This window comes from Ochotona curzoniae, unplaced genomic scaffold (assembly GCF_017591425.1).
Source record: "Ochotona curzoniae isolate NIBS_2020 unplaced genomic scaffold, NIBS_Ocur_1.0 contig_2318, whole genome shotgun sequence".
Lineage (NCBI taxonomy): Eukaryota > Metazoa > Chordata > Mammalia > Lagomorpha > Ochotonidae > Ochotona > Ochotona curzoniae.
The window spans coordinates 2,321,368-2,347,137 of record NW_024465419.1 but is presented as its reverse complement, the minus strand read 5'-3'; the positions used below and the strand labels follow the sequence as shown (position 1 = coordinate 2,347,137).

At 44.2% G+C, this 25,770-nt stretch overlaps 1 protein-coding gene across 5 annotated transcripts in view; it reads left to right on the top strand.

The window, feature by feature from the left end:
• The window catches only part of LYN (LYN proto-oncogene, Src family tyrosine kinase), a 118,090-nt gene that overhangs the window by 68,450 nt on the left and 23,870 nt on the right, over window positions 1–25,770 (top strand). For all 5 annotated transcript variants that reach the window (XM_040972553.1, XM_040972555.1, XM_040972550.1 and 2 more), the window contains 2 exons: window positions 7,100–7,282; window positions 9,108–9,184. In XM_040972553.1, the coding sequence (XP_040828487.1) occupies window positions 7,100–7,282; window positions 9,108–9,184 (260 nt within the window). The remainder of the gene's footprint in view (window positions 1–7,099; window positions 7,283–9,107; window positions 9,185–25,770) is intronic.

Here is a 25,770-nt window from a genome sequence, read left to right as displayed (position 1 = left end):
GAAGCATTAGAGAGAGAGAAAGAGAGATCTGCCATCTGCTAATTCACTCCCCAGATGGCCATAACAGCTGTGGCGGGAAAGACTAAATCCAGGTGTCAAGGGCTTCTTCCAGGTTTCCCATGTGAGTAGCAGGGGTTTAAATCCATGGCCTGTCTTCCAATGTTTTTTCCCCAAGTCCTCATGTGGGAGGATCAAAAGTGGAGCAGCCAGAGCTCCAACAGGTGCTCATATGGGATTCCAGTGTGGCAGACATTGGCTTTACACCATGGTGTCAGGCTCTGCTCTGGCTTCTTCAGAACCCTTGGTTATCTGCAAGTGCATTTGACTTCCCCAGCCTCAGTTTCCACATCACTGAAATGAACAATCAGCTGTCTCATTGGTTGTTGAAAGGAAGAGTGAGACTACGTGCCTGAAGTGTTTCCCACACTGCAGTCCTGTGTGCTCTAATTTTCCTATTATTTGCATTTGTCTGTGTTTGACTGCAGTCACTGGAAGCTATTTTTGGATGATGTTTCCCCCATATTAATCATGAAACTGAACCATAAATAGTCCAATGAGATCTTCTTATGGATGTTTGCCTGTAAAGGAATTGCCATGTGTTATGAAACTTTGGGGTGCTTAACCAGGATGTTCTTACTTACGTGGAAAGAGATGGCTTGAAATCTTTTAACCTCCCTGAGGTCAGCTGTGCAGTATCAGCAGACTCAGTCAAACCATAGCAGTGGATTGTCTGTGACATGTGCTTTCTGTCTAGGTGACATTGTTGCATGGCCTCAGAAATGCTGCGATTAGCAGGGTTGGCAGTATCTCTTCCAGGGCGGGTGGCGAGGGCAGCGCTGACTTCATGTTGTGCTTCTGTCCTGACCAAAGCCTAGGGGCATAATAATAGTGAAACAGGAAATTAGTTAGGCTGTGCTGCTGATTAGGGAAGTTATCCTTTTGAGGAGGAAGAGATTTTGATGGTCCTGTTGCATTTTATTTTTTTTAAAAGATCTATTTTTATTTGAACAGCATATTTTACAGAAAAATAAAGAGAGAAAGAGGTCTCGCAGCCACTGACTCACTTCCCAAATGGCTACAATGGCCAGAGCTGAGCTGAGCTGATCCGAAACTGGTAGCTGGGAGCTTCTTCCTGTTCTCTCAAATGGGTAAATGGGCCCCAGGACTTGGGCCATCCTCTGTTGCTTTTTTAGGCCATAAGCAGAGAATTGGATCAAAATTGGAGCAGCTAAGACATGAACAGGCACCCCAGATGGGAAGTCAGGGCTAGCAGGCAGAAGATAAGCCTGCTATGTCTCTGCTCCAGCCTCCTTTTATATTAGGATCATGAGTGAATGGAGGGGTAAGCTCTTGACCAGTTCTGTGGCGGTGATGTGCCAAGGCAACCAGCTGCTCACCCACCCTCAAGAAACTGTTGCAAGAACTAGCAGCCGGAGGGTGGAGACAGGTTGCCCCCAGCGGAGACCTGCATAGAGCCCCCATGCTCTCCAAGGCTCATACCCATGCTGAAATTGTGACTCGGGGGCTCAAGCCTGTTGGCCCCTTCTTAGACTGGTAAACCTCTCAAAATCCCCCTTTCCATTCTCTCCTGTCCTACTTCATGGGCTTCACTGGCCCCGCCTGCACTTGGGCTGTAGAGAATGTGTATCTGTTATATACCCAGAAAGTGCCTGGGAGAATCTGGGGTTTAGAAGACAGAATATGTTCTGAGGGTCCTCGAAAGACATCTATTGAAAAACTGGAGAGGAGAACAATGAGAGTGGGTGGGAAGGGTGAAGGGAAACCCTAATGCCTATCAAACTGTGTCATAAAATAAAGAATAAAAAAAAGAAGAAGAAGACAGAATGTGACTTTGAAAAAACATGTGGGTGTTTAATTCTCTTGTACTGTCTGAGATAAGATCAAAGATTTGTGAAAATGAATCACGTAGGGAGCTCGTCTTGTGATGTAGTAGGTTAAACCTCTCCCTGCAATACTGGCATCCTATATATGTGCTGGTTCAATTCCTGGTTACTGCTCCACTTCTTTTTTTTTTTTTCTTTTTTAAGATTTTATTTTATTTTTATTGGAAAGGCAGATATACAGAGAGGAGAGGCAGAGAGGAAGATCTTCCATCTGATGATTCACTCCCCAGGTGGCCGCAATGGCTAGAGCTGAGCCAATCCGAAGCCAGGAGCCTCTTCCGGGTCTCCCACACGGGTGCAGGGTCCCAAAGCTTTGGGCCGTCCTCGACTGCTTTCCCAGGCCACAGGCAGGGAGCTGGATGGGAAGCGGGGCTGCCGGGATTAGAATCGGTGCCCATATGGGATCCTGGGTGTGCAAGGTGAGGACCTTAACCGCTGCACCATCGCGCTGGGCCCAACTGCTCCACTTCTGATCCAGCTCTCTGCTAATGGCCTGGGAAAGTAGTAAAAGATGACTCAAGCCCTTCAGCCGCTGCGCCCACATGAGAGCCCTACAAGAAGCTCTGGGCTCCCAACTTTCATCTGACTTGGCCCAGTTATTGTAGCCTCTTGGGAAGTGAACCCCAAAAAATCTTTCTTTTATTCTCTTTCTGTAACTCTACCTTTCAAATAAGTTTTTAAAAAATGAAATAAATAAAATTTTTAAAAAGGAAAAATGCAGAACTCAGATTCACTAATGATTATTTTTAGTAAAATACATATAATGTGATTTATCATCGTAAATATTTTTAAATTGACAGTGTAGTAACTAAGTACAGTCCTACTGTTGTGCTCTCAGTTTCCAAGACTGTTTCAATCTTGTGAAACTAGGACCGTCGTTGTGATGCAGTGAGTTAAGCCACTGCTTGTGACAGCAGCATCCCATCTAGGAGAACCAGTTCAAGTCTCAGTCATTCTGCTTCTGATTCAAGTCCCTGCTAATGTGCATGGGAAGGCAGGGGCAGTCTCTATTTGCAGGCAGTGGGGGCCATTTGGTTGCTGGGTTTTTTTTTTTTTTCCTGTAAGCATCCTAGCAGACATGGGGTAGTATCTCATCATGGTTTTGACTTGTGTTTTCCCTATGGTGAGTGATAATGAGTGTCTTTTCATGTCCTACTGGTCATTTCTGTACCTTCTATTGAAAAAAACACAAAATTTTAAAAAAAGAAGAAATATATATTTAAGACCTTCAGCTATTAAAAAAAAACAAAGTGCATATTTCTTCACTAAAGATGCTTTGAAAAATCTCTGAAATTTGAGTCTTACAGAACCCAGGTTGTGAGGACACTGTAAGGAGTGAATGAAATGGTGCAGGCAGGAGGGAGGATGGGGCAGAAAAAAGAGAAATGGAAAAGAAAACTAGAAAAGTCTGACGTGAGGTCTCTGGTCCACCTTGTCCATGGGTTTGTCAGTCAGCCAACGAACTGCTTCTCAGCTATTAGAAAGACTTGCATTTGTTGAATAGATTTAGCAGAGGAATGCTGAGACTAAAACCGAAAGAACTGTGATGGTTCCAAGTCAGAGCCTGAAGGATGCCCCCTCTTCTGCTGCAGGGATATCTTATTCTTCGTGACCTAGAGCTGGTGAACAACAAGATCTGTTCAAGGTAGAGCTGCTGGAATTTGATTTTTATTTCCCAGTGAAGAGCAGACTGGCAGGGGTTGGTATTGTGGTATAGGAAACTAAGCTTCCACCTACACCACTGGCATTGTGTATCAGTGTACTGCTTCTAGTCCTGGCTACCCTGCTTCGGATCTAGTGCCTTGCCAATGTGCCTGAGAAAGCAGAGCAGAATGCCTGAGTAACTGTGCCCCAGCCGTGTTTCGGGGAGATGTGCATGGAGTTCTCAGCCTCTGACTTCAGCCTGGCCCAGCTCTGGCTTTTGTAGCTATTTGGGAAGACAACCAGAAGCTAGAACACTCCCTCTTTCTCTCCACTGTCCCTTTCAAATTAAAAAAAAAAAAAGAAAGAAAAAAAAGCCGTGATATTCTTGCTTGCAGATATAAAAATTACATTTGCTTGATCTTAGTCAAAAGGTGGAGAAACAATGATAGGAAAATGAACCCAACAGGTTAAAAATATGTCATTGTTGATTGTTCATAAAGTAAGTTATTGTTTTGGTTACACATGAGGAATTACCACATACCTGGCACATTTTGTGCTCTGAATTTTTCTGATCTAGAACACAGGGAACAAATGCTAGGAAGTAACCGGTTCATTGGGAGGAGGGGTAGGAGAAAGTGCTATCCTTGCTACCAGCTGCTTCCTCCTGGCTCACCCACTCCTGACACCTGCCCTGGCTGCATTTCCTGCAGGAAATCCCGAGGAGCCAGCAGTGAGGCAAATCCTAGGGTTTTCTCTTCTCACTTGGTGTAGCAGGAGATTCAGGGAAGAGAGGAAACTGGGCTTAAATTGAATTCTGCTTGATCCATTTTCCTTTGAGTCAACTGCAGTAAAGTTAACCACCAGCCAATGTGAACTGCCTGGCCACTTTTTAAATCATCTCTATTTAAAAGACTTGAGCACATTTTAGAAATCTGTACCAGCTGTTTCAAGTTGTCACTGTAACTTGCTAGCGTTTTTTTCTTTCCTTTTTTTTTTTTCCTTTCCTTTTCATACTTATAATTGATTGATTTTAAATAAATATCTACAATTGCCAGAGCAGGGCCAGGATGAAGCCAGAAGCCAGGAACTTCATCCAAGTCTCCCACATGGATGACAGGGGGCCCAATTATCTGATCCATTTTTCACTGCTTCGCAGACATTGATCAGTGGTTAGCTGCATTGGAAGCCAAACAGCCAGGGCTTTGAATCAGTGCTCTAATATGGAACGTTGGCTTCGTTATCAGCAACTTAACCCTCTGTGGCACAAAGCCAGCCCCACTCCAGTGTGCTTTGATTGTAGCAAAATGTCCTTGCACAAGAGGTCCCTCACTACCTTGGAGAGATTATTTGAAAAACCATTTTTCATCTGTCCTGACAACCCAGCTCTTGGTGTCAAGGTTAATTAAACCCTCAAAGGCAAGGGAGATCTCATGGTAAAGTTGATCTGGTGTGCTGAATACAAGCCAAGTCTCCAGTGTAAGATGAAAACTGCCCCATTGTCTACGTGGCTCCGCCCTGAGAGTGCCTTAGCAGCAGCAGCTGCTGTCCCTGCGCTGTGATTGACATGGCTGTGTTAGTCCTGTTCATCTTTATCAGCGTTTTAAGATCTTCAGCAGCTGTGATATTTCCCGGTAACTTTTTTGTCCCCTCTCCTTGACATGTTACTCTTTACTCAAACTTTTTTATTATGTAAAGGTCTCCATGCCTTCCATTGTTTTTATAATGACAAAAGGGGACTATTTTCCCTTTAACTTTTATCACTATGCAATTTAGCAAGCCAACAGAAAAGTGCACACAGCCCAGGTATAAATCTGACAAGTGCAGGGGAAACCTTTGTGGCCACCACTGAGATCACACAAGTGGAACCCTGCCAGCACCCAGAGGCACCCGTGTCTCCTCCCAGTCACACCTGCCTGTACCCCGAGACAACGGCTATGCTGACCTTCACAGAAATTTCCTGGCTTTTCTTCACAGTTTTACTACGTTTGTGTATGGGCCTATAAGTACCCTAAGCAGTATACCCAGTGCCCTTGAACGTTGTATGAATTCATCGTACAGAAACAGTTCTTTTATATCTTGCCTCTTTAACTCGGTCTGTGATATGCATCCATGGTTTGGATATAGCTAAGGCTCAATGGCCTTCATTACTGTTGAATCTGTTGTTGGTATCCAACTTCTGCAGCAGTCTATTCTCATCTTTACTGATGGAATTGCATTTGTCCCCAAGTTCAGACTCCTCTGAACAGTGTGCACTAAAGTTTTTGGGTTGGTACAAGTATAAGTCTCTCAAGGCCAAAGGCGGGAACACCTTGTTTCTGCCTAGAGCCATTTGGAGATTTAAAACGTCATTTATGGGATATGTGAAATTATCAACTTAAAAATTACCTCAGTACAGCTTTGTTGGATTTCAAGACCCACCTGCAGTCCCCTTGGCAGGGCCAGACCAATGATTTCCCTGGATATTGCCTGTGAACTGCAAACAAATACTTCTTGTTAATTTGAAAATTTGGAAATAAAAACAGTTTATTGTGTCTTCAAATATAATTCTTTAAAAACACAAGAGAAAGATACATGATCATTGATGAGGTACAACAGAAGAACAGGTAGAGGTCATGCCAAATCCTCCCTCTTCCAAGCAGTCATTGCTGAAGAATCACCTTTTGGTGAGCACACTTCCTGCCATCTGTCTTTGCGTTGCTCATAGAGGTAGTATTGGGACCTTCCTACAAAGAAAGCCACGCTTCTGCCTCAGCTTTTCTGACACGATACACATCATGTAACAGCAACCGATCGGGAGAGTAGTGATGGGTTTTTTTTTCAAGTGGAATGTGGGCCCACAGAGGAAGGGAAGTGGGAATACGTTATTAAAATACTTTGCAAAACTGCTGAGAACAAACTTGTTCCCCCCAAAATCAGGAATAAATGTTTTATTAAGATAGTTCTCAAAAATTACTCTTGACCTTGGGGGGAACTATTTTAAAGAGTCAGGATTTCTCAGATTTTCCACAGGGTGTGAGAAAAAGATGCATGAACAAATGTTCTGTGGTCAGAAGAGCATGAGAAATGCCAAAAGAAACAAAATTAGGGGTTGCAATGCACTTGCTGCATCTCCTGGGCAGGAGTTGGGGGTACAGGTAGTGGGCCAAGACTCCTGTTCCTTTAGCAAGAACTCTTTTGCATGGGTCACCTATCCAGTGCTCTAGAAACTTTGAGAGAGATTTATTTGGCTGTAAAATAGTATGTTAAAATTATTATATATTAATACCATATTTATGTTAGAATACTAATTCTGTTAGTATATATTAAAATGTACATGGTTTTGGGGGGCTGGTACTGATGTGTAATAGGTTGGGCCTCCATCTGTGATGCAGGCATCCCAATTGGGTACCAGTTCAAGTCCTGGCTACTCCACTTCCAGTTCAGCTCCTTGCCAATGTGCTTTGGAGGGTAGCAGAGGATGGCCCAGATCCTTGCACCCCAGCTCCCACATGGGAGACCTCGAAGAATTTTCTACCTGGTGAAACATGTCCTGCCTTCTTTTTCCTCTCTAGGTTACTACAATAATAGCACCAAGGTGGCTGTGAAGACCCTGAAGCCAGGCACCATGTCTGTGCAAGCATTCCTTGAGGAAGCCAACCTCATGAAGACCCTGCAACATGACAAGCTCGTGAGACTCTACGCCGTGGTCACAAAGGAGGAGCCCATCTACATCATCACTGAGTACATGGCCAAGGGTGAGTGCCCCGCTGTGGCTAGGGCCCTTGAGTGGCTTTGATCTCACAAAGCTCAATGTTTAACTATTAAAAAACACTCAGTGAATTCTAAGTATAAAACTTACTTGTGTTGGAAAACTCAGTAGGGAAAGCAAACCATCTTCCTAAACCCTCTCCCCCAGGACAATTCCATGTTATGAAATGGACATACGATTTCAAATTCCTCTGCATCTGCCTTATATACTAATAGCCCCCAAAACAGTTCCTCATATCTAGTAGCAGTACACACCCCCGCGCACACAAAATACATGTCAAATTAAAGAACAGAGAAGTCAAAAAGGAATTGAAGCTCTAGTTGATTTGGTTTTAGGAGGGACAGAGATGGAGAGAGACAGAAAGAGCAGGCTGCCATCCACTAGTTACTCCCCAAGTGTCTGCAACAGCTGGGGCTAAGCCAGGCCAGAGTCTAAACTCAAGTACCTAACTACTTGTGCCATCACCTCTGACTCCAAGAGTGTGCATTAGTAAGAAGCTGGAATTGGGAGCAGAGCTGAGCCTGAAAACCAGGCATCGGTACGGGATGTAAACATCTCACCACATGGCTTAACCATTGCCAACCCAAACTGCCCTCCCTACCAATGAATATTTTTGTTACATACTTATATATGAGTTCTTAAATTCTAGGACTAATTCATTTCCCTCTGTACCACAAATCAAGTGTTCGGAATGTTACTCCAAAATGTAAATGGCTTTGAGACTTGCAGATGTTAAATTTCTGTAAAAATCACAGAATGGAGATCGGCACAATGGCTCAATGGCCAAATCCTTGCCTTGCACGTGCTGAGATCCCATATGGGCGCCGGTTCATGTCCCAGATGCTCTGCTTCCCATCCAGCTCCCTGCTTGTGGCCTGTGAAAGCAGTAGAAGATGGGACCCTACTCCTATGTGGGAGACCTGGAAGAAGCTCCTGACTCCTGACTTTAGATCAGCTCAGCTCTGATTGTTGTGGTCACCTGGGGAGTGAATCAGCAGACAGAAGATCTTTCCCTCTGTCTCTCCTCTCTATAAATCTGTTTTTCCAGTAAAATAAAAGAAATATTTAAAGAAAAGATGCAGAATGGCTGGATAAGAGGTTTTAAGCAAATTTCTATTCTAGTGCTGTAACCTGCAGATAAAGGACTTGAATAACCATCCTTCTTCATTTGTCTACTGCCAGTTCAGTAAAGACTCAGCAACTTCCAAATGGTTTTCCCTTAAAATTTTTAGAGTTATTTATTTTTATTGGAAAGGCATATTTACAGGGAGAAGGAGAGACAGAGATTAAGATCTTCCATATGCTTGTTCACTTTCCAGATGGCCACAATGGCCAAAAACCAGGAGCTTCTTCTGGGTCTTCCATGTGGGTGCAGAGTCTCAAAAACTTAGGCCATACTCCACTGTTTTCCCAGGCCATAAGCAGAGAGCTATACAGAAGTGGACCAGCTGGGACATGAACTGACACCCACGTGGGATGCCAGTGCTACAAATGGAGGCTTAGCCTACTATGCCATCATGCCAGCCCAGTAAAACAAACTTCTAGTTCCTCTTTCCCATGAACTCATTGAAGTCCTTTTGTACTATAACACATGTTGCTCTCAGACATCTGTCAAGAAAAATCAGTGTTCACTGCCCATCTAGCTCACCTGAATCACATGCCTCCATCAGGCCAAACGCTGTCCGATCCTGCTAAATTGAAAAGCGAATCATTTTGTGAGGTCTTACACCAAGAACAATGATCCTTTGAATTGTGTCTGGATGCTTTATGATGTCTGGGCAACTCCAAACGCATCCTTCCTCTATACACAGGCAGTTTGTTGGATTTTCTCAAGAGCGATGAGGGCGGCAAGGTGCTACTTCCGAAGCTCATTGACTTCTCTGCACAGGTAAGGCATTCCGAGCCCTGTGTGTGCAACCACAGGCAGTGACATCCCTGCTTCATGTTGTGGCAGCATGACTGTTCTGGGGAGAAGCCGTTTTTCTGTTGAGTGTTTCCCAGCAATGCCTATGAGATAAAGGCCTTCCAAGGATGCTCCTGTGGAGATGGGAGTTGCTTGTGGTGGCATGCTGATCAGGAAACTCTGGGTGCTTGTTTTCTCCACAAATCATAGAAACGGTTCGGCTGGATCACTTTGCTGTGCTGTGGGAGCAGCACAGTGGTTTTTAATTAAAGCGTATGTTTTCAACTGTGACTCAAATGTACCAATGTGTTTAAGTCTTTATGTTCTTGTAAGTAGGAAATGTATTCCTTTCCTGCTTTCCTCTTTCTCACTCTTCCGTATCAAGTGTGTCATTAGGAATCTGAGAAAATTTGTTGGTAATAGATCTAGCATAGCTCAGGAGTTGCACATTTGTTTACTTTGGAATCACATTATTTCTGGAAGTGCAATTAAGAGAAAGGTAGGTTTCCCAGAAATCCAGTACTGGGCCTGTTATGTCAAGGAAATATGCATTTGAGAGATACCAGCCCCTGACTATCAAATAGCTTCATTATGTTTATGATCACATTCAATAATTAACTTGCTTTTTGTCCCCATCAGTATTGATTATGGTGTTTTGTTTTACAGCCTAATATGTATAGCACAAGACTCTTTATTTTATTTTCAAAGACTAATTATTTATTCTTGAGAGAGAAAGAGAGAGAGAGAAAGAGAAAGCGAACACACATGCTCTGAAGTACTGGTTCTTTCCCCAAACGCCAGCTGTGTTTGAGCCTGAACTGAGACCAAAGCTCAGGGCCAGGAACAAAATCCAGGTCTCCTGTGAGAGTGTCAGGGACCCAATTTCTTGAACCATTCGCTGGTGTCTCCCAGGATCTGCATTAGCAAGAACCGAGGAGCCACAATTGGACATGAAACCCAGGCACTGTGATATGGGTCATGGGTGTCTTAACTGAGATCTTTCCTATGACGCCAAATACCTGCTGCAGCACAAGAAATTTATAGAGGTTCTAGGGAAAGGTGATCTTCATGATGTCCCTTTCATCGCCATTTCTTCTCCCAGACCTTCTTAGGTAGGAAGTTCATGAGGCATGAATGAGTACAAAGGAGCAGACTGCACACTCTGCAGCAGGCACAATGCTACCCTTAGCTCTGATTTTGCTTCCCATAGTTTCTGGTACTCATAGTTAGTTGACCATAGTCCTAAAATATTCAATGGAAAATTCCACAATAAAATCATACCTTTTAAATAACTTTCATTGCAGTGCATTATAATTATTGGTTGCTATTATCCTCTTACTATAATTAATTTCTAAATTGAACTTAATCCTTGGTATATGTGAGTATGTTAGGAGAAAAAAGTAGTATAAAAGATCTCAGCAACCTTTGATTTCTGAATCCACTTGAGGTCTTGGAACATACGCCTGCAGATAGGAGGGAGGTAAATATGGGCAGAGTTGGCACTCAGCATTTGAAGGCGGAAGTGTACATCCTGGCTCTGCCACTCGGTGGTCGTACTGCTTTGGGCAAGTCTGCTGCCTCCTTGATTGGCTTATCCACCTATTAAATAGAAATGGCAGTTTCTCCCTTATGTGTATGTCGGGGTTTAAATAATATGCACCAGCGTGGACACAAACGCTTCAAAGCGTGGATGCCGGGGACAGTGAAGGGAGGGCAGTTCCCATTGTTCCAGGAATGACATGTCAAAAAGTCTGGCTATTGTCTCATCGGCCAGAATTTCACCAGCGTGTGGATTACAGTGTCTAGCACAGAGAAGCAAGATTGCTGTAGTGGAACCAAAGGGGTGATGGGGAAGGGAGCCAGCAGCCCTGTCCATTTTCAGAGTTCTCCAACTCTGCAGCTTCGGAGCAGCTATGAGGCAGCCCAGGGGTTGCAGGAGCACAGTTTGGGGACCATGGTTTTACAGCAAGAAGAAGGGTAGTGTGGTTGGGTGCAGCTCTAGATGCTGTGCAGATAGCATGTCAGGAAATGGAGAAAGCACAGGTTTGATGAACTTGAATCACATTGACCCGAAGGAGGCCCTCTGTGTAGTGCCTTGGTGCCCGCTGTTGAGTGAGGGACTCAAGGGCTGTCATGACGGTTTGTCTCACCGGGTATGGAGAGGATGTGAAAACATGAGATCCTGGCAGGAGTATCACCGCCTATCCAGCCTTTGTAAGGGTCTGATCGGTTCCCATTACACATTGGAGTGGATGCTTTAGCTGGCACATGACTTCCTTTGGTCACCTGGGTATTTGTATTTGTTTCTGCATAGTTTATCCATAAAACATTGTCTTGACATCACTGAGTTTTTAAGAGTAAAGTCTACTATGTCTATCCTTTAATTTGTCTTTGTAAGCTCCTATTATTACTATAAAGGGAGTAGAATTGGAGGAGACTACTTAACCCAGCCTCAGAAGAGCAGGGGAATGGAGCAAGGGGCTGAGTGGGGACTTTTCCCATGGTCTCTGTCTGGCCTCCTCTTCCCTTTCCCCATCATCCACTTCCCCATGCTCTGCTTTCCCCACCCGACCCTCCCTTCAAGACAGGAAGTGGTGGGTTCTCATGATAGCCTTCTTGTTCACGTGCGAGCTGATTTCATCACTTCCTGTCAATGCTGAGCTCTGAAAGCCATGACTGAAGGGCAGTCCACGCTCCAGGGGCCTCCCCTCAGCCCATCCTCCTTCCTCTGTGTTCAGTGCAGATTAAGAAGTTCTGATGAGGGCAGATTCATTTACTGCATTTTGTCTTGTGTTAGATAAAGCAACTCTGTGCTTTCTGCAGTGTCATAGGAAAATGACCCCTTTGCAAAGGAAGGTTGGCAATTCAGAGCAGAGACTTTGCATAAGTCTCTTCTAACCTTTGCTCTGTATCAGAAAAGCAAATGAACTTGGAAAGAGAAGTGGTCGCCATTGGTGGGAGTTTCCATCAGCAAAAGTGGAGATGGAATTGTCTACAAGCAAAACTGAACAGAAAAAGAAATAGAGTTGTAGCATGGAGGCTGTATAAATCACCTCACCATGCAGGCCCAGTGAGTCCACACATTTTTTTTTCTGCTGTTTGGTGGCAACACTCCTGAAGTGCAAAATTCAGCTCACACGAGATGGGCAATTATCTGTTCACCGCAGTGAAAATTGAAGAGCAAAGTTGTATTCACGGCAGTAAGAAACAGCTCCTTCATCATCTATTTTGAGCCCAATATCCTTGAATGGTACAAATGAGGAAGTGAACTTGAACTTGTCCGGGATTATTGAACTGATATACAAAGTTACTTGAAAAAGTATACGGAAAGTAGAAATACAAGATTTGTAAGACCAAGACATTTTTGAAATCCATGCAATTTTTTCATGACACACATTCCCCGTGTGAACTTTTTAAAGACCAGCTAAGGTTAGAGTCGCTGGGACTGTGTCTGCGGCTTTGGGTCCAGGCAACTGACTCCTTCCTGTAAGTGCTGCTGTCACTCCGTGACCGAGCTGACATTGTTTAACAGTCACCACTGTCATACATACATTATGTGTTGTTCTGCCTTCGAGGCTTTTACTACCAGAATTAATAGTGTTTTTTTTTTTAATGTATTTTATCTGTGTGAATAGCAGAGCAACTGAAAGATAGAATGAGAGCAACAGCAAGAATAACAGTGGAATCCTCTATTTTCTGTTCACTCCCCAAATGCCCATGACAACCAGAGTCAGGCCCGTCCAAAACCAAGAATCCAAGCACTGCACCTCAAGTCAGAGTACTTGACCCCATCATCTTGTGTATCCCAGGAAGCAAAAAAACGGATTGGAAGTGGAACAACTGCGATTCAAATCTGCACTGTGTCCTGGCATGTGGCATTTCAAGAAGCAGTTTAACCCACTCTGCCAGAGCACCCACTCTAAAGTTCATGATTTCTTTAGTTTCATCTTGATTTTTGTCCAAAAATTTCATCTCTAAGAGAAAGGTATTTATTTTTTACATAAAGATTTATTTATTTCCATTTGAAAGGCAAAGTTAAAGAAAGAGAGAGGGGAAGATCTTTCATCCGCTAATTCACTGCTCAAATGACTGACAGCTAGAACTTGGCTGGTCTGAGACGGTAGGGGTATCACAGCCAGTCAAGAGAACATCTTGAAGTATCATTTGTAGGACAGGTTTGAAAGAGGCAAATTCTTTTAATTTTTCTTGACTGTGGAAGAATTTTATTTCATTTTCAAAGACAAAAGAAAGCTTTGCTGGATATTTTATCCTAGGCTGGCAATTTTTTTCTTTTAGATTTTGGAATATGTCACTCCATTCTCTTCTTGCCTATAGAGTTTCCTGTGAGAGATCTCCTGTGAGTTTAAGTGGTATTCCTTTATATGTCAGTTGATTTTTTCCACATGCACATTTAAAGATCTTTTCCTTATGTTCAATTGAAGAGAGCTTGATAATCATGTGTCTTGGTGAAGATTGCTTTTGATCAAGCCTGTTGGGAGTTCTGTGCCCCTCCTGGATCTTGTTTCCCAATTGTTTCTCCAGATTAGGGAAATTTTCCTTGATTATGTCACTAAATACATTTGCAAACTCAGCTTCTCTTTCTGCACCTTCTGGGACTCCCATAACTTTTATATTTGGCCTCTTAATAGTGTCTTTCAATTCTTGAATACTTTTTTTGGCCTGATCCAGCTCTGCTTCCTGATTTTTGTTTGCTTCCCCCTGATGACAGGAAATATCTTCCAATTCTGAGATTCTTTCTTCTGCTTGCTTCATTCTATTTTGGAGACTCTCCACTGTACTTGTAATTTGCTCTACTGTGTTCTTAATTTCTGATATACCAGCCTTAATTTGCTTTATTGCTTCCTTAAATTCTTTGAATTCTTGTATGTGTTTCTCATTGTTGAGCAGAAGCTTTAAAATGAGTTTTCTGAATTCTGTATGCCCCATATTCTCAATGTCTTCCTCAGTTAACTCTGAGGTTGGCATAGGGTTTTGCTCCTTTGCAGGGGAGTTTTCAGTAATATTCATTGTGCCTTCGTCTCTTCTTTTGCTCTTGGTCATTGCACTTCTGGTTAGCGGAGTTTTTTCCTTGGGGCAGGTTTCTAAGCTGTGTCACCCACAGGTCTACAATGTGATTTTACTTATTGCAGTTGGTACACAAGTTTTTGCTTGCAGCCACTTGTGCCACAACCTCCAGCGAGTTCCAGGTCTGGGTTCTTATGTCAGATATCCACCGTGGTCTCCACAGCCCCAGCTCTTGGCTCACCACTTTCCACCTCCTGTGATACCGTGCTGAGGCTGCACGGTTGTCTCTGCAACCTTTCTCCCACTTCTAGTTGGAGCAGGTCCCAGGATTAGAGAGACACCAGGTGTCCTATATAATTAGGTTGTTGGTGGTGCCACACGGACCTATTTTTACTGGTATGATGCTACAGTCAGTATTATTTTCCTGTGGGACCAGTCCAATTTGCTGAACTAAGCGAGTTCTTGCGAGATCAGCACATGCGCAGTTCACTGTTATCCTCTGCAATCCTAAAGCTATTGCCACAGTGTATAAAATGGCGCCCATGTGGGATCCCTCCACATAAAAGGTGAGAATTTTAGCCACTAACTTACTGCACTAGGCCTATATTCTGACATTTTAAATAAATTAGCATAAATATAACGCCCATATATTGAATACATAAATGCCCTACCTTTTTTAATTTAAAAAATTTCATTGGTACACAATAATTGTACATGTTTATGAGGGTACAGAGTGATAGTTTTGATTTTTAAAATTAATTGACTAATTCATTTTATTTGTTTGAAAGGCAGAACCAGAACTCCTGTCCCTGTTCACTCCCCAAACGCCCAGGACAGCCAGGACAGGGCCGGGCTGACACTGTGAGCAGGAAACTGGATCAAGGTCTCTCCCTGAGAACACAGATACCCAAGTATTTGGGCTACCACTTCCTGCCTGCTAAGCTACACGTTAGCAGGAAGCTGGAATTGGAAATAGGGTTGAAACTTGAACCCAGGCACTCCCATATGGAATATTGGTCTACCAAGCACTATCTTAAAAAAAAAAAAAAAAGTATGTTTATTTGAGAGAAAGATCTTCTTTCTGCTGCCTCATCCCCATAAATGGCTAAAATGGCTGGAGCTAAGCATTTCAGAAACAAGAAGATTCTTCCAGGTCTCCCACGTGGGTGCAGGGACCAACTTGGACAGTCTTCTGCTGCTTTCCCAGGCACATTAGCAGGAAACTAGATCAGAAGTGGAGCAGCTGGGACTCAAACCAGTACAAATTGGGATGTTAACACTGCAGGCAGCAACTTAACCTACTGTGCCATGGCACTAACTCCCCACATAGTATTTTAATTGCACTAACTCCCCACATAGTATTTTAATTGCTACTCCAAACACCTGCCCTTGGTGTGTTATTTCAGTATGTGTGTACAATGTGTGATGATCACATCAGAAAATGAGCACTTCTGTCTCCAAAAACAGTTATTTCCTTGTGTTAGAAACATGTAAAATAGTCTCTTCTAGCTACTTTGAAGCAATACAGTATTAACAACAATTTATTCTTCCTAAGTAATTGCATACCTATTCCTATTTGTCTCTTTTTTAAAAAATAATGGGTGAGGTTTTTGGAGAGAGATTTGCTTATTTATTTGTAAGAGTTATACAGAGAACGAAGATGAGACGGAGATCTTTCAGTCACTTGTTCACCCTCCGCATGACTGCAACGGTCAGGGCTGGACAGAGCTAAGCCAGGAACCAGGAGCAGATCTCTCATGTGGGCAGTAGGGGCCCAGACACGGGCTGTATTCTGCTACTTTCCCTAGGCACAGTGCCAGTGACCTGGATTAGACATGGGACATGCGGACATGAGCCTGGGCCCATATTGGATGCCAGCATTGCAGGTGGTGGCTTTACCTCCTGTGCTACAACACCAGCCTCTACACAACGAGTTATATCTGAAACTTGGACCTGGGCCATGAAAACTTACAGGGTAGACAAATAAAACAGGAACCAGAGTTAGAATTGCAAAACTGGATCATATGTAAATTTCCTGTGAGAATGTTGAAAGAATAGGGAATTGTCATTTATAATCACGTAAAACAGGAACTTTATTTTTCAGGATGTGAGAGAGGGATGTTTAGCATATATTTTTTTAAAGGTTTTTTTTTTTTTTTGCATAGTTAGATATACCGAGAGGAGGAGAGATAGAGAGGAAGATCTTCCGTCCAATGATTCGCTGCCCAAGTGACTGCAATAGCTGGAGCTGCACCAGTCTGAAGCCAGGAGCTTCGTCCAAGGACTCCCATGCAAGTGCAGGGTCCCAAGGCTTTAGGTCATCCTTGACTGCTTTCCCAGGCCACAAGCAGGGAGCTGGATGGGAAGTGGAGCCACCCGGGTTAGATCCGGTGCCAATATGGGATCCTGGCATGTTCAAGGTGAGGAATTTAGCTGCTAGGCCACTGCGCCAGGCCCAGTGTTTAGCATATTTAAGCAGAGGAATCATGCATGGCTATGAAAACACAGAAAAGTTTATTCTTGTTTGTTTTGTTTTGTTTTAAGCATTCTAGCACTAATAAAAAGCTTTGAGTGAATGCAAATAGTAGTGATACTTTGGCACCACTATGGCCACTTATCTTGACATTTTTCCAGGGGTGGCAACTGTCACTCAGCATTCCCTAAAGTCACAAAATAATTTCCTCTCTGGGTCCTCATCCCAGAAACCTGCCAGGCTATGATTAAATTGAAGTGCCTTAGGGGCAAGCAGAGTTCATTGCCAGCTGCTCACATCAAACATGGAGATTAAAACACTTTGAAGGGAACAGCAGGCTGTAAATTCCAGCTGACCTTGGCTGCTTGCACTTGGCTTTCTTGTCCCACATACCCACCCCCTTCCGTATGCTCCCTGTTTTTCACCAACAACTGTGTTCTAAGCTTAGTGAGGCACTAGACCATGGATGAGAGGAGCAAGATAGGTTCTAGCTTCCAGAACCAAGTAAATAAGATACAGGGACAGGAGCAGCAGCAGCAGGGACCATGAGGATGCCGGATACTTCTAGAGTATGTGAAAGAGAATGGAACCCTGGGCCAAGGTATCAGGGTGGGCTTCTTGGAGATGGTGACGCTAGGATCCACACAGTTGGGCCTGCCAGCCTAGCAAGGAGTGTGACTGTAGGAAGGGTTCTTCCGCTGCAGGAACTGAATGCTCAGAAAACGGAAACAAAGGGTGATACAGATATGAGTGTGTGGTGAGAACATTGGGTGAGACAGACGGGAGCATGTGGAATGACATCAGCACTGAGACATGGGAAGGACTTGGCTGTTATTTAGATAGCTCCGGGTTGAAAACACATTATAGCAATAAAAGCGATCATACTTGGCATATAGTCTCAATAAGATGATAGTTTTGCTCTTTTGTTGAATTTCACATCTTACCAATTGGTAGACTTGTATGTTTCATATCTATATTCAGGCTTTAGTAAGTTCAAGGAGAAAGCCAACAGCATAGCTACACAAGCTATTCCTCTCCCTTGCAACACTGGCATCCCTTTAGGGCACTGGTTCATGATTTGGCTGCTCAATTTTCCATTGAGTTCTCTGCCTATGGCCTTGAAGAGCAGTGGAGGATGATCCGAGCCCTTGGGCCCCTGTACCTGCGTGGAAGATCCACAAGGTTATGGATTGGCTCAGCCTCGACCATTGCTGTTATCTGGGGAGTGACCCAGTAGATAGAAGCTCTCTCTCTCTCTCTCTGTATCTCCTTCTCTTTGTAAATCTGTCTTTCTCATAAAAATTTTTAAAAGTCTTTAAAAAAAAGAAAAGAAGAAAGTTCAAGGAAAATGTGATTTATGAAAAACTACACATGGAGTTTGAATTTTTTGTGTTGTAAGTAATTTGATCTTTTACTTTCATGTTCCATGTTCTTTTTTAAGGACCCTCTCCTTCTGTCTTTCTTTTTACTATTTTTTTTTAACTTGGAAAATCATGGTTACAAAGAGAGGGTAGAGACAGAAAGAGAGATCTTCCATCCATTGTTTCATTCCCCAAACAGCTGCAATGACCAGAGCTAGGACAGTCTGAAGCAGGGAGCCAGGAGATTCTTCCAGGTGTCCCATGAAGATGCAGGGATCCAAGGACTTGAATCATCCTTGACTGCTTTCCCAGGCCATAAGGAGTGAGCTGGATCAGGAGGTGGAGCAGCCAGGATACAAATTGGCACCCTTATGAGGTGCTGTTGCTAGCAGGTGGAGGATTAGCCTGTTAGGCCACCATATCGACCCCACACTCTCTCTTGTCTCCCTCCTCTCCCACAGACACTTCAGTGTCCTCTTTAGAAATTGAGTCCTGGGGTCGAGTTTGATATTGTGGTCAAGATGCCACTTGGGATGTCCACATTCCATGTAGAAGTGCCTAGGTTCAAGACTCAGCTCTGCTTCCTCTTCTAGCTTCTTGCCAGACAGATCCTGGGAGACAACAGGTGATGGCGCAATCCTTGGCTACCTACTGCCAGGTGGGAGACCTGTAGGGGGCTTTCGGCTCCTGACTTTGGCTTGGCTGAGCCCCAGCTGCTGTGGGGTGTCTGGGGAGTAACTCAAAAGATGGGAGATCTTTCTGCCTTTATTTTTCTACCTTCATCTTCTTGTATTACTTTTTAGATGATTACAAATAAGTACTTTCATAAATGAATATAAATAAGTAAAATTGTAAACAAAGCAACAGCAACAAAAGCAATTGGTCCATTTTGACTATTGGAGAACCAGAGCTCTGTTTTGGCTCAGCTGAGATTTCATCTGTTGCTATTTGAGGGGTGGGAGTGAGGAGTGTTGTTGTTGCTGCTTTGTTATTGCTGTCTTTATGGTTTTTTAACCTGAAGCTGGGACTGGAGCATCTGCCTTGCAGTCCAGAGCTCACCTTTCACACGTTAGCCTGAAACAGGACTTACTGTAACATGTTTCAGTCCAGAATTAGATGCCGGCCAGCATCCCCTACACCCAACCAAGGAGCACCTTGATTTGCAAGGTTGCAACCTTCAGGAGAGAACCCAAGTTTGGAGCTAGTTAAACCTCTCAACCAAGTGGCTTCCTGGCCACTGTGAGCTCTCACACGAGGATACTGGAGCTGATTGCTGGGCTGAAATCTCACCTGGGAAGTGCAGTGATTGGTTGAACACTCCAGCAGGAGTGGGATGTGCTGGAATCTATGTGAGGAAGATTGCACGGGCCACTCTGTGCAAAAAAGAGAGAGAGAGAAGGGAGGGATGCTAGAGTCCTGAGTTTGGGGAGAGAGGCAGAACACAGCCTGCAAGCCTCACTGTCGACGTTAGAAGAGGAAAGTGAAGGAGGGTGCTGTGTGTCTGTGCAAGGCAAACAGTGATTGCATCAGGAACTGGGTGGTGGCTCCTGATCATTGGCATTTTTGAGGTGTCACAAGGCGTCGAGCAGAAGTGTCCTACGTGGTCCCATGCTTTCAATAAGGGACTGAGGCTTGGAACAGGGATACGAGCTAGAGCGATCTGGAGATGCATTGGAAAGGAGAAATTGATGAAGTCCCCAAGAGGACATACAAAGGGCAGGAGTGTGGAGAAAGAGCTGAGGGTGAACAGATGGTGGACGGCAGGAGCAAGGTGCCCTTCAAGGAGGAGACAGGACAGCCACAGAGCATGGGAACACGAACACTCTGGATTTTGTGACAAGGAAGTGGAGGGCCCATTTCAGTGTAATGTGTTAGCTGAAGCCCATTGCCTTTCCTGTCTCCCTTCCTGGTTCCTTGCCCTCCTCCCTCCTGATTCCATGAATCCTGCCATGTCTCCACAGCCATGCCTAAACCTGGCTCACTCTTCTTCCTCGTCTTCCCTTTTTTCTTCCTCCTCTATTTCCTCTTCCCTCCAGGCCCCTCTCCAGCTGCTCTCTGCACCGCCCTCAGAACAACACTTGATCTGCTTGTCAATGAATCAAACTATACAATCCATGGTTTTAATTTTTAAGGATTTCTTTATTATTTATTGAGAAGGGAGAATTATAGAGTCACACACACACATAATCTTATATCTACTGATTCACTTTCCAGATGTCAAGAACCAGGCCACACTAAGGCCAACAGCCAGGAGCTTCTCCAAGTCTCCCGCAATGGTGCAGGGTCCTAAGCACATGGATCATCCTCTGCTCCTTTCCCCAGGCGCATTGGCAGGGAGCTGGATTGGAAGTGGAGCAGCAGGACTCTAATTGGCGCTCTTGTGGGATGCTAGTGGCTCCAGCAGCCCCTATCCTTTCTTTTTTTTAAAACATAGCTTCCTACTGTTTTTTTCTCTTTGAAGAAAAGATGAAATAAAATTACTTAGATGCTTCTAAGCTATCAGTCTTCTACACAATAGGGTTTTGTAGACTACTACAGAAGAAACGTTTTTTCTTTCCCCACATTTAAAACAGGTGCTGTCAGAGATGTATGTATGTAGCTAGGTAGCTCATAGAATTTTTTAAAATATAATACAATGATAATTACTTTAAGAAGTCATAGAAGTAACCCTTAAGAAGAGTTTGGAGTAAATTTCTACTTCAAGGATTCTCATCTCTGTCTCACATTCTGCATTCTGCATCATTTGAAAAGCCCTTGTGTGTCTTTGAACCCAGAACTTAGTATAGCAGCTTGTATACAGTAGGTGGTCAGTAAGTCTTTACTGACTAGCTGTACTGACTAGCTACAGTGAGAGCAGCCTCTGTCTTCCATTTAAAATGTCAAATTCTTTGCTCTCTGCTTTGTTCGGTGGTGAACGAGCAACTCAAAGAAACCAGTCTTGGACAGGTTTTCTGAATTACCACTCAGCTGTGGTTAGCCATAAAGTAATTTCTTTTCCTTCTTTTATGGGGTTGTTTTTTTGTTTTTCAAAAAAAAAATATTCCTTAATGGTTGAAATTCAAAGGAGAGAAAAAAGGAAGTCAAATATAACTACCTGAGCCTGCAGAAAAAAACAAAGATTGGCTTTGTTCACACTCCTTATGATATAAAGAACAGCAGGAGAAATTATAAATGAAGTCCTTGACACTAGAGCCAGCTGCCAATGGGTGCATTTGGCTTCGTTTGGAGGGGAAAACCTCACCAGAACAGGTTTTTCCTCCTCAGTGTCACTCAAGGCCTCTGGCTGCCTCTCGGGGAGGCTGAACAGAGCCACTTCTGTGCACCTGCTGCCCAGGACCATGCTGGAATTCACCTTCCAGCAGGTGGATGGATTCTCTTCCCCTGAGAGTCGGGATTTCCTGCTCTTACCAATTTTCCATTGCTAATCCCACTATCAATAACATAATGATATAGGGCATGCTACATATTGCAGAACTAATGACTTGCACAGCTAGTGATTAAAATACCTATTCTATATGAGTATGAGGAGTCTTCAAAAAGTTCATGGAAAATGCATAGCCTAGAAATCTATACATGGATCTCAGTTTTGTTTTTTGTTTGTTTGTTGGGGGTTTTGGTACCAAAATAAATTGAATCTTTCAATTCAGTTTTGCATGAATTTTTAACTTAGTTGTTTTAAAAGGCAGAAGAAAGACAGAAAATGATATGTCATCTGCCAGTTCACTCCCCAAATGCCCGAAACAGCCAGGCCTGGTACAGACTAAAATCGGTCAGAGGTTCCCATGGAGGTGATAGTGACCCAGCCACCTGAGTCATCACGTGCTACCTCACAGCAACTACATTAGCAAGAAGCTGGCGTTAAGAATGACCTTGACCCCAGGCACTCCACCTGCAGGCATCCCATGATGTCACTTCAGTGTCCTGGGATGCTCACACATTGGCCCTCAGTGCTCAGCTCTGACACATACCTCTGTCACCATTCTGAGGGAACACAGGCCTCTGTGCTCTGTGAGCTCCTGTCTGTGCCCCGTCCCTCCTGAGCCCCTGAGTATGAGACCCTCACCTTGGCCCTCCGCTGTTTCCGTTTCTTTTCATCACCACCTCCAGGGTCCCACCTCACCCCCTTCCCACAGAACCTTCCTAATCGTCATGCTTCCACTCCTCTGTGCTTTTCTCTGCTTCCCTAACTCACGTGTGGCCCCTTGCCCTTCCCTGACTGTTATCTACACACACGCAGCTCTTCGACTGCGTTGCCTCTATGTTCACCCATCTACCACAACTAGTGCTGATGTGAGGAGCTGGCCCTCTGCACGCCTCGTCTAAGGCCACCATCTTGGAATAAGACTTCATGTCCCCAAACCTCTCCTTCTCACACCTTCACCTGCTCCCTTGTCTACATTGTCCCCTTTCCCCTTGCCCATCTCTCTCCATGGATGATCTTGCTTTTTCTTTCTCTGAGCAAAAGGAGATCTTTGCAGGGAACTCTGTGCCTCCACAGCCTGCCCCTTTTTCTGATGGGAAGCCACGTGCTTTAGACACTACATCCAAATCTATCTTGCTGTCCTAGAACTAACTGCGTTAGCATTTCCTCCATTCATGTACCCAGAGAAATTAGTCCTATGAATTAAATTAAACTGCCCTTTTCCCAACATCGTCTTCCAGCCAACCCTGCCTCTCTTTACAACACCTGAAAGTGCTTGCAGGATCACACACTTTGTCCAGATCACACATTTTCCTCCTACTGCCAAGCGTCCTCTTGACAAAGAACCAGCGGCCTCCAAGGTGTTACAGCCATGGGCATTCCCCAGCCTCTTTCCAGGTGGTTGGACACCAGGAACTAGTCTTCCTCCTCCCAAACCAGTTTCTTCATGTAACTTTTGGGAACTACATGCTGGTCACTTCCTCCCAATCATCCTAACATGTAAACCTTGGAATGCCCTTGAATTCGGTTCTTCTCTTCCTCTACCCTCACTTCCAAGGTGACTTCATTGAAAGCTTTGCATTACTGTCCTGGGGGTGTTGGAGGGCTTCAGCAATGGGAGTTCTTTCTGTCATCATCCAGGAGGCCAGAGCCTGAAGTCAAGGTATTACAGGACTAGACTGCCACGAAGCCCCAGGGAGGAATCCTACCTGGCCTCCTGCAGCTCCACATGGGCCCCGATGTCCCCTGGCTTGTGGCAGCATTGGTGTGGTCTCCGCCTCTGCTTTCATGTGGCCTTGTCTTCCGTGTCTTTGTCTCTAAGTGCTTTCTGCCCTTCTTTTACAAAGACACTAGTCGCTGGATTGGAACCCATCCTCAAGGTGGGATGGAATCTGATCTTGCGATCCCTTGTTACTTTTATCTTTGAAGACTTAATTCCAGACAAGCCACATTTTGTGGATGCAGGTGATTGTGAATTTCACAGGGCTGTGTTTGACCTACTGCATCTGTCAGTACTCTGACAACCCAGAATGTTCTGGCTCCCACTCAGACTGCTCTCTTGAATTCCCTGCACCCTCACACGCCCACATGGAGTGCACCAGGTGAGTTCAACATGCCCCCAGCTCAGATCCTGTTCTTCCTCCTCCAAAGCCTGTCACTGCCATCAGCCGTCTCTCCCTGCTGCAAGTCAGGACAGCCTAGTGACCGCTTGCCCACATGGATAGGCATGGATAAATTCTACCTGGTGAGCAAAACGCTTGATGGACTTTCCCAGATTCAGTCATTCCAGGTCTCACCTCTTCACCTCTTGCTCCCATGTCTGTTCTTAAGAGCTGGAAAACCCATAAACACACATTATTTTGAAAACTCACTTCAAAGGGATTGAAGTATAAATAAAGCAGCAAAGATGTTTTCAGCTGTATATGAAAATGTGCTAGAACTTTCTGCAAACTTCCTTCAAGTTTGTTGCAGGATAAATAAGGCAGGTATTGTTTTTCCAAGCTCCAGTTCTGGCTTGGAGTGGGAGTTCTTTTCAGCCAAACCAAGCTCACATTGTGTAAGGTGTTTGGTTTGAGATGGAAGAATGCACAAGTCCATGGTGTGTGTTTTCTTTACTTCGCTGTCTGACATGCCGTGTATTTATTTAGTGATTGATAACATTTGTCACCCTCCATTGGAAAGTAGAAAAAAAATCTTTCCCATTCCAAATGCATGGAAAGTGGGATTAAAGAAAAGTTAGTTGTTTGGTGAAAAAAAATCACTTTGAACTTACACATAGTTTTTTTCATAATATACATTTTTATGACCTTAAAAACATTTTTAAACTAATTTGTTTGAGAGAGAGAATTTATATATGCTAATTCACTCCCCAAATGCCTGGATTAACAGGGCACTGATAGGGGTTAGAGCCAGGAGTCAAGATGTTAAAACAGGTGTTGCATATGAGTGACAGGAACCCAATTGTTGGAATCCTCACCACCGCTTCAGGGGACTGCTTTAGCAGAAAGTTGGGTCATGATCCAGACCCAGGACTCAAACTCACACATTCAGTATTAATTTTTTTTTTAAAGATTTAACTTTTAATTGTTTGAGAGGGGGCGGGGAAGATCTTCAGTCCGCTGAGTCATTTCCCAAATGGCCACATTGGCGAGGGCTGGATCAGAATGAAACTGAAAGCTGGGTGTTTTTTCCAGCTTTCCCATGTGGATGCAGAGGCCCAAGCATGTGGGCTATCTTCTGCTGCCTTCCCCAGAACTTTAGTAGGGAGCCAGACTGGAAGTGGAGCAGCCAGGACTTAAACCTGCGCTGATATGGGATGCAAAGATCACAAGTGACAGTTTTACTTATTATTATGCTGTAGCACCAACCCCAGGGAATAGTAGTAGTCTCAACACACGATAAGTACCCTTTCAGTGAACTTCTTGACTACCTCTTAAGGCATCTCAATTGCTTACACTGAAGTTTATTGAGCTTTTTTTAAAATACTTATTTATTTATTTATTTATTTATTTATTTATTTATTGGAAAGTCAGATTTACAGAGAAAGAGATACAAAGATCTTCCATCCACTGATTCACTCCCCAAGTGGCTGCAACAGCCAAGAGCTGAGCCGATCCGAAGCCAGGAGCCAGGGTCCATAGGTTTTGGGCCGTCCTCTACTGCCTTCCCAGGCCACAAGCAGGGAACTGGATGGGAAACAGGGCCACTGGGATTAGCACCAGCACCCATATGGGATCCCAGCTCATGCAAGATGAGGATTTTAGCCGCTAGGCTACCATGCCTAACCTCCTGTGCACTTTTTTTAAACCACCCCTTCAATCCTCCTAGGGTGGGCCATGTTTTGTTGATCACTACTCCTAGAACAGGGGAGATCTGGAGGGAGTCAGGCAGGACTATGTGGGGGAATGCATGCCTGTGACTCCTAAAAAAATGGATTTAGGGCCTCCACCCCGCAGCACTGGTATTCCATGTGGGTCCTAGTTCTAGTCCCTGCTTCTTTACTTCCCATCTAACTCCGCTTGTGGCCTGGGAAAGCAATGAAGGATTGCCCAAAACCTGGGGATCCTGCACCCATGTAGCAGTCCCAGAAGAGGCTGGAGACTCCTGGCTTCAGTTCAGTTCAGTTCTGATCATTGTGGACAGTTAAAAAAAAGAATATTTATTTACTTGGAACTCAGATTTTACATGAGAGGAGAAGAGAGAAAAAGGTCTTCCATCTGCTGATTCACTCCCCCAAATAACCGCAATGGCCGGGGCTGAGTCAGGTCAAAATCAGGAGCCTGGAGCTACT